An 11948-nucleotide genomic window follows, 5' to 3' on the forward strand; every position below is an offset into this window, starting at 1 on the left:
TCTCTGTCTCTGTCTCTGTCTCTCTCTCTGTCTCTCTCTCTCTCTCTGTCTCTCTCTCTCTCTCTCTCTCTCTCTCTCTCTCTCTCTCTCTCTCTCTCTCTCTCTCTCTCTCTCTCTCCCTCTCTCTCTCTCTCTCTCTCTCTCTCTCTCTCTCTCTCTCTCTCTCTCTCTCTCTCTCTCTCTCTCGCTCTCTCTCTCTCTCTCTCTCTCTCTCTCTCTCTCTCTCTCTCTCTCTCTCTCTCTCTCTCTCTCTCTCTCTCTCTCTCTCTCTCTCTCTCTCTCTCTCTCTCTCTCTCTCTCTCTCTCTCTCTCTCTCTGTCTCTCTGTCTCTCTCTCTCTCTCTCCCCCCTTCCTGCCTCCCTCCTTCTCCTCCCTGTGCTGCAATTTAACCAAGGTCACACAATTAGTAAGTGGTACAGCTGGGATTCAAATCTAGATCCTCTGACTTCAAATCTGGTCCTATTTCTACTAAAGGAAGCTAAAGTCAACCTGGGAAAACCCTTCCTCAGCTCTATTCATGAGCTTCAGGGTGAACAGGGGACAAGATTGACCAGTTTTCCTCAAACAAGCTGGGAAATGTTCATGATGTAGATAGATAAAGTTTCCAGGGACTCAGGCCTGTACTTGCTTCTTTACTCTTCTACTGAAGGAGAGTGAAAAAGTACAGGTACCCCCATTGGTTGGGGGAATGACAAGGGAAGCTATAGGTACCTGGGAAGAAATATGATCTCTCTGAGGATAGCAGACCTAAGCTAACACTTGTATTTACCTTGAAGTCCTGCCTCTGGGGATGATAGAACTTAAGATCTGGATGCACAGCAGGAATGTTTCTATTAGCCAGAGCCTTGGCCAGTTCTCTCCAGCTGCTATATCCTGTGGAGCAGAAAGATAGGAAAGGTCAATAGAATCTCAAAGCTCAATTCCCATTCTGCAAAGTTTCTAGAAGAAACCATCTGCAGGAACAATTTCTTCTATATCACCTGCTCAGACTTCTTCACATGTTGAAAACAATTCATCATTTTCCCTCCATTCTCTCACCCCTCCTCTTGACTTCCATGCTTCTGTGAAAGACATCACCATTTTCCCAATCACCCAGCTACAGGTTTATAATTATTGAGTCACCTTCAACTCTTCATTTTCATTTACCCCCTATTTCCAATGAGCTGCTAGATCTTACCAATTCTATGCCTTCAATTCCCCTTTTCTCCACTCATAATAAAACCACTCTAGCTCAAGCCCTTATAGCCTCTTGCCTGGACTCCTGAAATAACATTCTAATTGGTCTTTATGATTCTAACCTCTCCTCTCCAATTCATCTTCTATACAGCTGCCAAAATGATATTCCTAAAGCACAGGTCATTCTTCTGCGTTAGACCAGCAGTATCAAACTCAAGATAGAAAGGACACCCACTAAACCACGAGTGGGGAACCTTTGACTTCAAGGCCACATGTGGCCTTCTAGGTCCTTGGGACTGAGTCCAAGTTTTACAGAACATATTCTTTTTTTAAGGGGATTTGTTCAGTGAAGTTTGGATTCAGTCAAAAGACCACACTTGAGAATCTAGAGAGCCACATGCAGTCTCCAGGCCTCAGGTTTCCCACCCCTGCACATACACAAGGATTCTGAAAGGCTGCATATTGACTTAGAAAACCATTTATTAACATTATTTTCTATTGTAATTTCCCCCTAGAGAGTTAGGCCTAAAGTCAGGAAGACTCATTTTCCTGAGTTCAAATCTGACCCCAGACACTTACTACTTGTGTGACCCTGGACAAGTCACCTAACTGCCTCGATTTCTTCATCTTTAAAATGAGCTGGAGAAGAAAATAGCAAACTACTGAAGTGTCTTTGCCAAGAAAATCCCAAATGGGGTCACAAAGAGTCAGATACGACTGAAACAAATGAACAACAACAACAATTATATTTTTATTTTTCTATTCCATTTTAATTTTTTGTGAGCTGTGCAGAGTGTTGAAGCCAATTGTCTCCATGTCTGACATTTCTGCTGGAGAAGTTTCAGGCACAAATAGTGTTTCCCTATTGTTTCTGGGATAAAATACAAATGTTTGGCATTTAGAGCCCTTCACAGGCTGGTACTGGCCTATCTTTCCAGTCTGGTCACTTATGATTCTGCCTCCTAACACTTTACCTTCCAGCCTAAGTGCCCTTTTGCTGTTCTCTGGGCATGGCATCCCTTTCCCACCTCCACCTCTTGGAATTCCTGGTTCTTATCAGGGTTCAAATTAAATGCTACCTCCTACATGAAATCTTGCCATATTGGTCAGTTGTTAATATATCCTAACTCCTGAAATGACTTTGTATATATTTTTCATATCTACATTTTGTATTTATTTAGTAGAGTATGCATTTTTTCCCTCCAGTAGAATGAAAGGTCTTTGAAGCCAAGGATTGTTTTGTTTCAGTCTTTGTATCCCTAGTACCTTGCTTAATAAATGTTTGTTGAAATGTTTATCGATGAAACTATGGTACAAGAAGGTTGATCAACTTATACAAGACCAACATGTCCATCAGTGGCAGTGATAGGATGTGAATCTGCACCTGATTAAAGCACACTGCCTTTCATAAGCATGATCTAGCTGAGGACCAAGTGTGAGGAAAATGGATTTTTCTCCTTCTGCCCTAAAAATAACTCCATATCAAGCCTTCTCAGAGCTAATTGTTGTCAAAAGCAGAAAAGGGAAGGTAATGATGGAAAAGCAAGGTAATTCCCCTTCTCATCTTAAGCTTCTCTCCTGAAAGAGCTTTCCCCGCTTCATTCAACATCTCAGTTGCACTTTAGGAAAGTTAAGGAGGTATTAGTATCCAAAATAGAAATCCCTTCTCCGCTGTTCAGAATCAGTCATGCCCAGCTGGATGGCTCTAAAGCTGAGGGAGGTACAGAGTGGGTGGGCCAGGGTTTAATGTTTATCAAACACATTTATAAGCTGCTGGGTGATGGGAAATCAGGAAGCCAGCTGCTGGGGTACAGCTGGAAGCTACCCTTCAGGCTCTTGGCTCGGGGACACAAGATCTATTCCAGGAAAGGCAAGAGATTAAGCCTCAAAGGCAGGAGGAACTGAGAAAACAAACTTGAAATTACTACTAGGTATACATACATACACAAACTCACACTCACACACACACACACACACACACACACACCATGCAGACACTTCTATCTAAACAGAAAAGGCTCAGCTAAGCACACTGAGACATTGGGCTTTTACTATAAGGTAGGGAATAATTAGAACTAATTAAGCAGCCAGAAATGCTCCTTCTTCCTAAAGAAAAATGCAAGTTACCTGCAGATTCCAAGGAAAATGGCCTAATTCTCTCCTGTCTGGAGAGATCTTCTGAATATGTTCACCAAAGGTTAGATAGAATGAACCCTAGAAACGGTCTCCATCACTGTTGTCATCCTGCGAGGCAGCCAGATGCAGTGGGAGAGACAAGTTTAAATGGAAGCCTGTAGAAAGCTGCATTTTCATTTTATCTTCGTCATTTACTGGCTATAGAAGAAGTCATGAGGACTTATTCTCTCTCAGCTTCGAATTCCTCATTGTAAAATGGTAATAATAATATAGTGTTGACTTCACAGGACTGTTGCAAGGATAAAATGAGAGAATCTGTGCAAAATACTATGCAAGCCTTAAAGGGCTATATAAATGTCAGTTATTATCATACCAATGAACATTTATATAAATGCAACTATTTGATGGAGGCAACATGGTATAGTAGAAAAGGTTTTGGGACTTGGAATAAGAAGACTAAGGTTTGAATCCTGGCTTTGCCACTTCCTAACTGTGTGACCTTGGGTAAGTTACTTAACTTCTCGGAAACTCAGTTTCCTTATCTATAGGGAAATGCAAATAATCAAGATCTTCTCTGGGTGTAAATGAGAGCCCATTGGAGTCTCACAACCATTGGGGAGGAAGCTAATCAAGTTAGTATTATTCCCATTTCTCCATAGATAAGGAAACTAAAGTCAACAGAAGATAAATGAGTTCTCAGTCACAAGCTAGTAAATGGCAGAGCCAGGATTTGACTCCAAGTCCAAAATCTATTCCACCCATACTAAGTTGCCTCCCTCAAAGACTTGCCATTCCACCTATACATAGCACATAGATAATAACATCTAGAGTTTATGTATAGCTTTAAGATTTGCAAAACACTTAATGAATATTGTTTCATTTTATTTTCATAACAACCCTAGGTGGCAGGAACTACTGTTGTCTCCTTTTTACAGATGAGGAAACTGAGGCAGAAAGAAGTTAAGGGTCACACAGCTAGTAAGTGTCTAAGGCTGAATTTGAGCTCAGGTCTTTCTGACTATAGGTCCAGTTTTCTATTCATTGTGCCACCTAGTTGTAAAACTTAGCCCCTGATTGTTGGTAACTGATAATGGGCAATAAATAACACATTCAAGGAGTAACAGATACACACACACACACATATACACTTTGCATTTCTCTACTTATTAGTGATTTCAAACATCTTTTCATATGGCTATAGATAGTCTAAGTTTCTTCCCTGAAGAACTGACTGATCATCTCCTCAAACCACTTATCAACTGGGGAATCTCTCTTATGGGTATTTTGGGCTGGGCATGACTCAGTAGAGTTCCTGGTTGTTTTATGTTCAATAGGATGAATATTCAATAGAGGCAGCTAGATGGCTCAAAGATTAGAGCCCTGGGACTGGAGTCAGAATGAAGTGAGTTCAAATCTGGCCTTAGACATACTCACTAGCCATGTGGCCCTGGGAAAATCATTTAACTTCTGTTTGCCTATTGTCCTGCAGAAGGAAATGGCAGGCCACTCCAGTATATTTGCAAAGAAAACCCCAAAGGAACCAAAGAGTTGGACATGTCTGAATGACTAAATAACAACAAAAGGATGAAATACTCGGAGATCAGTTAACAGAAGATTTACATGGTCATAATGGGAGAAGAATGCTTAAGAGTAGGCATGGATCAGCCTTGGGTTGATTTAGCCTGGCAAAGCTTCCTTGACTGAGATGCACATTGTTTTCCACCAGTCAAGCATTAGAGAACAGTTATGGTTCCTCATGACTATTTTGGTCTCAGCCAACATCCTGGTGTCAACAGCTTGAGCCTTTAATTCCCTTTAATAATCAAATTTTGAGTATAGTTTTAATATTTTAAATTATAGATATAATATAAACCTGCAATATATTATACATAATATAAATATATCTTTATCTCTTTTAATAAGGAAAAATTAACCTAACTTCAATGAGGCTGAGATAGGAAGGGACCCAGGAGAAGTCTCTACCCTGTTATTATTCTTTTATATTTAATGTAATACTGCCCAGGATAAGTGCTTTTGGTAGTTGAAGAAAAGCATTGTAACATAAGCTGACATCCCCTGAAGGCTCACCAAAAGCATCTTTGTAACAACTCTGATATAGATAGGACAACAGAGACCACATCCTATTTGCAAATACTTTTGATTGACTCTGTTGGTTCTCTGTTATAAAAACATCGTATTCCATGTAGCTTGAAGATTCCAGGTATTTGGTGTGGCAATATCTATTAGATGTTGTTCTTAAATTTGAGAATCAATTTTATGCCTGGACAATTGTATGCCATAGTCTGATCTTGGATCAAACCTATGCTGGTACTGTACTAGTATATTAGTATTTTAGTATGGTACATTAAATTATACAGGATATTTTAAGGTCTGAATTTGGAGCATGAGGACTTGCTGATGAAATTCCGATATATAATTCTAGCTACCAGGTCATGTCTTGCTAGTTATTCAATAGGTATTAAAATTTTAGAGCCTTCAGTGATACATTGGTTTCTACCATTTCCTAGCATAATCTACATAGATGACGAAGTCTAGGGATATTCTATATATGTTCAAAACATGAATAAGCCATGAGGGCAAAATTGAAAAATCAATTTTATTTCTATTTTTAAGGCTTAATCAAGCTAGATTTAATGTTTACTTTACTGATTCCTTCTCCTGATAAACTTCACCCACTACCCACATCCTGGAGAAACTTAGCTAAAAGTCAAACATTTCTCTTGTAATTACTTCCACCTTTATAACCCTACTTTCCCAGGAAACTTGATTAACCCAAAAGGTCAAATTTCAACAATTTAAACCACTGTAGAAAGCTCTATCACCTGAACACTACTCCCATAACCTGAGAGCTTTTGCCTTGTGACTCAAAGAACATTTTTTGGCTGTGGTTAAGGGGACCATCAGAAGGTTCAGATATCAATTCTGACCATGTCATCTGGTAGCCAATCAGAAGAACACACAGTTATGCTGCTTGACATTTTGTTGTCATCTTACTAATTGTTATAAAAGACCCTGCCAGGCCTCACTCAAGGGCTTCAATCATGGAGAGAGGCCACTGGCCCAATTTATTGGTTACTTCTATTCTAACTAACAAATTGATCATACTTGGAACTTTGTCTCTCAGTTCACCTTAGTTTTCAAATGCAACATGAGTCAAAGGCTTTGCAGTAATCAACAAAGCTAGCATAAATAATAATAATAATAGCTCATAATAGCTAACATTTATACAAAGCTTTTAAGGCTTACAAAGTGCTTTATTTATCTCATTTGTTCCTAAATATAAAGAGCACTTTTAGACACTAGGTCCAATAAGTCACTGAATAATAAGTTGCTCTTACATCCCTAAGACTTTTTGGCACAACCTTTTTAATTTTTAGGCAATATATTGTTTTCATTGTGTTTCTAGATTTTTGAATGGTAAAACCTGTGATTTTTTTTCTTGGCACATAAACATGTCAGTGTATATTTGGAGAGTTAGCTGATGTTCTGATCTTTTGATTTTATATATATATAAAATGTATGTATATGATGTGCTAAACAAGGCAAGGCATCTATGTCCCAAAGAAATTTAAAAAAAAAAAGAGTAAAAGGATCTATCTATACATACCAACATATTACTAGCAGTTCATTCTTGTAGCAGCCAAAAATTAGAAACTGAGGAACAACCAAATAAATCATGGTATACAAATGTAATGGTATATTATTGCATCTTATGAAATGATAAAATGGAGAGTTTCACAGGAAATTAAGAATACTTCTGTCAATTAATGATGAATCAAGTGAGCAGAACTAGGAGAACAATTTATACAATGATAACCTTATTAAAAAGAAAGCAACCTTGAAAGATTTAAGTTTCTGATCAGTGTAGTAATAAACCAGGATTCCAAAAAAAAAAAAATGAAATATTCTACCCAGATAAATGATGAATTTAAAATGCACTAAGAAGCAAACATTTTTGGAAATTACAAATGTGGGAATTTGTTTTGCTGGACTATGTATCTATATATTGAAGGTTTTCTTTTTCTTTTATTTTCTCTTTTTTAAAAAAAAAATGCTAAATTAGGTTGTGGGAGGGACAAATTAATGAAAGAAAACAAAACTTTCAAAGAAAAAAAAAACTTTCCAAAGAAAGTTGGTATCTCATATTGAAGACTAATGATGGAGAAGAATCTAGTAAAGTGTTTTGCTAGCAATGCAAGGTGCCCCCATGAAGCATTTTAGCTTTGCAGAGAAGCTAAAGTTTCAGTCATCTTCCTTGATGTAATTTTTCTCTCGTTGATTTTATTAAAAGTGCACAAGCTTTTCTCAATCCAAAATACATTTTTTTGTTGTGATAGACTTCTTGTGAACATATAAATAACCAGAAAATTTCCATGTCCTACTCCTTCAGGGAGATAATCTATTTCCTCTGATTTCTCAAGACTCTATAGTAAAATTGATTAATATCAAAACTTTATTTTGCTTTTTCAGTGCTATTACTGTTTTTGTCATGTTAATCTTTTGACTTTTATTTTTAGTTATTGACTAGGGGAATAGAGAATTTCTAATATGCTTTTACTTTTCAGACTCATTTCTTCAGCTATCTTTTTTTGTTGTTGTTGTTGCCTTTAATTGGGCAATATAGTGCTCGAATTTTCTGTTGTGTGTACCAAGTAGACAGTGATGCCTTTCTACCCTTCTGTAATGTGATGTTTGACAAATGTCCATAAGGTATATTCCTTTAATAAATCCCCTTTTCCTCTTATGGTTCTTACTGTGAAAGTAGCTGTTCTATATACTTCCATATGCCAGTCCTGAAATGTCTTTATACTTCTTGTCAAATACTGTCAGAAAATGTATTCATTCATGAGGATTATAGGAAATGCAAAAAAAAAAAAATACTCTCTTTGAATATAATTGGTCTATTAGTTGGATTCATGCTGTTGAACTCAAAAAGGGCTTTTTTGGAATTCCATTCTAAGAATGTCTATCTCCTTTTCAAAATCATTGGTGATATCTGTACTTTTGGTCATCTGTTTCATTATTTGGTATAATTTCTGGAATTTGTATTAAGTAAAAATTTTAAATGACTTCAAAGTCTTCAACTTTTTCCTCTTCAAATTTCAGTAGATTCTCAATTTCATCTCCTATTTTATCTAATCTAGGCTCAGGCATGAAATTGTTTATTACTATTGTTATCATCATTATTATCTTCTACAGGTAAGCACTATATCATTGTATAATTTGAAGCTGAGGGTATTGCTAACAAAAAGGAATATGAATCCTTGCCTTTAAGTGGTGACATTTGTCTGATTTTTTTTGTTACATGTTTTTGGTGCATTAGGGAAGTATTAATATCTTCATTTCATTTTACTCACATTCATGGTTTGCCTGTTTTAGTAGTAAGTGCCATTTGTATGAGAACATTTCTGACAGGTAGGGTATTCATATTTCTTCTTTGGGGAGAAAGGGCCTGAATGTATTCTTCTTACACTGTACTCTCCACCATGTAAAGTTCCACCTAGTGACACTGGCCTGCTCCACAAACAAGACACTCTACCTCTCAACTCCAGACTGATTGTCCCCCATGACTAGAATGTTCTTTCTCTCCAATTCTATTTATTTCCCAACCTTCCTTTTTATATTGTTGTTCAGTCATTTTTCAGTCATATCTAATTATTCCTGGCAAAGATACTGGCATAGTTTGCTATTTCCTTCTCCAGCTCATTTTGCAGATGAGGAAACTAAGTCAAACAGGGTTAATTGATTTGCCCAGGGTCAGAGAGCTAGTAAGTGTCTGAAGCTAAATTTGAATTCAGGAAAATTAGTCTCCCTGACTCGAGGTTCAGCACTCTATCCAATGTGCCACCTAGTTGCCCTAGCTTCCTTTAAGTCCTAACTAAAATTCCATCTTTTACAAGAAACCTTTCCCAACCCCTTGTAGTGCCAACCACACTGGTATACCCAGGATGGCTGCTAGGTTCTTAGATCTGCTTTACTAGTAATGATAGCTGTTTAAGGGGTCAATAATCTTTGTTAATTACATTCACAAATTCGGGGGGAAGTCAACACCCTGAACTTCAGAGAGAATACAAGCAGAGAAATAAAGACCAATAGATGGGGCTCTCACTACCTGAATCAACTATATGCTTTACATACATCCCTGGATCGAGACAGCCTTTATATCTGAGAAGTCAGGGAACTCTGAACATACAGTCACTGAGAATCTTGACCAGGGAATCACAAGATCCTCCTCATAAGCGATACCCCAAAGCAAAATACCAACTCAGAGTATATATACACTTCTCAGAGACAGAAGGCATCACAACCATCATGTCTCAGTGTCTAATTAGAAATTAGTGGGGGGGTGGAGTCAAGAAGGTGGAATAGAAACAGGACTTCCATGGGGCTCCGGCTTCCACCTCCCCCAATTCATGTAAAACTCCGAACAAACTTTGGAGCCACAGAACTCACAAAATGACATAGAGAAGCTAAACTCCCACTGAGGACAGCTTGGCAGGCTGGCAGGAATTGGCCAGCACAGTGCTCTGGAAGCTGAACCCAGCCCCATTTGAGCCTGAGGTTTTAGCCCGAGGGTGGGCCTGACCAGCCACCAGCTGGAGGGACTTCAGATCACCAGCAGCTGTGGTGGTTTATAGAATTATCAACCCATAGATGCGAAGGACAAAGTGAGAGGTCAGTGCAGTGTGGACTTTGGGATCCAGTAGTTGGGAGAGCAGTCAGCCTCTGCCCCCAGGGCAAGAAGCACATGGCAGCTTCAGTTCCTGGTCTGCAGTTTGTAGGGGGACCAAGTGACCAGTCTGAGGGGTAATTGTTCTTGCTTTAACCTGCTTGGATCTGGATTGCGGTCTGGGGTGGAGGTCCTGGGGTGTGTGACTAGCTTGCCAGAGCATGTGCAGCCTTCAAAGAGGGCACCCAAATAATACCTTCAGCAGCTGAGAAAATCCCAGCATTTGGGACGCAGCTCCCCTGTCTGGTGGCAGAGTCCTACTGGGGCAAAAACCCCAGGGGTCAAGTGACTGAGTGGCAACATGAGCAGGCAAAGAAAGCAAAATTAAAAGAGCAACCCAACTTTACACTCCTAGTTTGGTGACAAAAAGGATCAAAGCATGGAACAGGAGGAAGACAGTGAAGTCCAAACTCCTGCACCAAAAGCTTCAAAGGAAAATACGAGCTGGTTACAGGCCATAGAAGACCTTAAGAAGCAGATAAGAGAAGTGGAGGAAAAATTGAGAAGAGAAATGAGAATGATGCAAGAAAATTACAAAATAAGAGTCAACAGCATGACTGAGGAAAATCACACCTTAAAAAACAGACTAACTCAAATGGCAAAAGAGGCTCAAAAAGGCAATGAGGAGAAGAATGCCTTAAAAAGCCAAATTTGCCAGATGGAAAAAGAACTCAAAAGCTCACTGAGGAGAATCATTCCTTCAGAATTAGATTGGAGCAAATGGAAGCTAATGACTTTATGAGAAATCAAGATGCTGTTAAACAGATCCAAACAAACGAAAGAATAGAAGGCAATGTGAAATATCTCATGGGAAAAACCACTGACCTGGAAAACAGATCCAGGAGAGATAATTTTAAAATTATGGGACTACCTGAAAGCCACAATCAAAGAAAGAACCTAGAAATCATCCTCCAAGAAATTCTCAAGGAAAATTGCCCTGATGTTTTAGAACCAGAGGGCAAAATAGAGGTTGAAAGAATCCAGCAATCACCTCCTGAAAAAGATCCCAAAAAGAAAACTTCTAGGAATATTATAGCCAGGTTCCAAAATTCCCAGATCAAGGAGAGAATATTATAAGCAGCCAGGAAGAAACAATTTGAATACTGTGGAAACACAATCACGAGAACACAGGATCTGGCAGCTTCTCCACTGAGGGATCAAAGGGCTTGGAATATGATATTCCGGAGGTCAAAGGAGCTGGGATTAAAACCAAGAATCACCTACCCAGCAAAACTGAGTATCATATTTCAGGGGAAAATATGGTCATTCAGTGGAATAGAGGACTTTCAAGCATTCTTGATGAAAAAACCAAAGTTGAATACAAAATTTGATATTCAGATACAAGAAACAAAAGAAGCATGAAAAGGTAAACAGGGAAAAGAAATCATAAAGAATTTATCAAAGCTGAACTATTTATATTCCTACATGGAAAAATGATAATGGTAACTGATGAAACTTTTCTCATTATGAAAATAGTTGAAGGGAATAGAAATATATATATATATGTCTATATTGGAGGGTATATGGGTGTATGAATACATATGTGAATGTGTGTATATATGTTTACAGGTATACATAGACAGAAGGCACAGGACCAATTTAATAGGAAGGGATGATACTTAAAAGGTGAAATTAAGAGGTGAGAGAGGAATATAATGTGAGGAGATGGGGAGAGACAGAATGGGGTAAACTATCTCATATAGAAGAGGCAAGTGAAAATGGTTATAATGGAGGGGAAGAACAGGAGGGCAAAAGGGAATGGGTCAATGTTATTCTCATTGAATTTGGCTCTTCTATATGAGATAGTTTACCCCATTCTGTCTCTCCCCATCTCCTCACATTATATTCCTCTCTCACCTCTTAATTTCACCTTTTAAGTATCATC

At 38.4% G+C, this 11948-nt stretch overlaps 1 protein-coding gene across 2 annotated transcripts in view; it reads right to left on the minus strand.

The window, feature by feature from the left end:
* The window catches only part of B4GALNT3 (beta-1,4-N-acetyl-galactosaminyltransferase 3), a 173258-nt gene that overhangs the window by 41624 nt on the left and 119686 nt on the right, over nucleotides 1-11948 (minus strand). For both annotated transcript variants that reach the window (XM_069094358.1, XM_069094357.1), the window contains exon 2: nucleotides 770-873. In XM_069094358.1, the coding sequence (XP_068950459.1) occupies nucleotides 770-873 (104 nt within the window). The remainder of the gene's footprint in view (nucleotides 1-769; nucleotides 874-11948) is intronic.

The sequence above is a fragment of the Petaurus breviceps genome, unplaced genomic scaffold, assembly GCF_028583685.1.
Source record: "Petaurus breviceps papuanus isolate PSGF00001 unplaced genomic scaffold, PetGlider_PUasm1.0 216, whole genome shotgun sequence".
NCBI classification, from domain to species: Eukaryota; Metazoa; Chordata; class Mammalia; order Diprotodontia; family Petauridae; genus Petaurus; species Petaurus breviceps.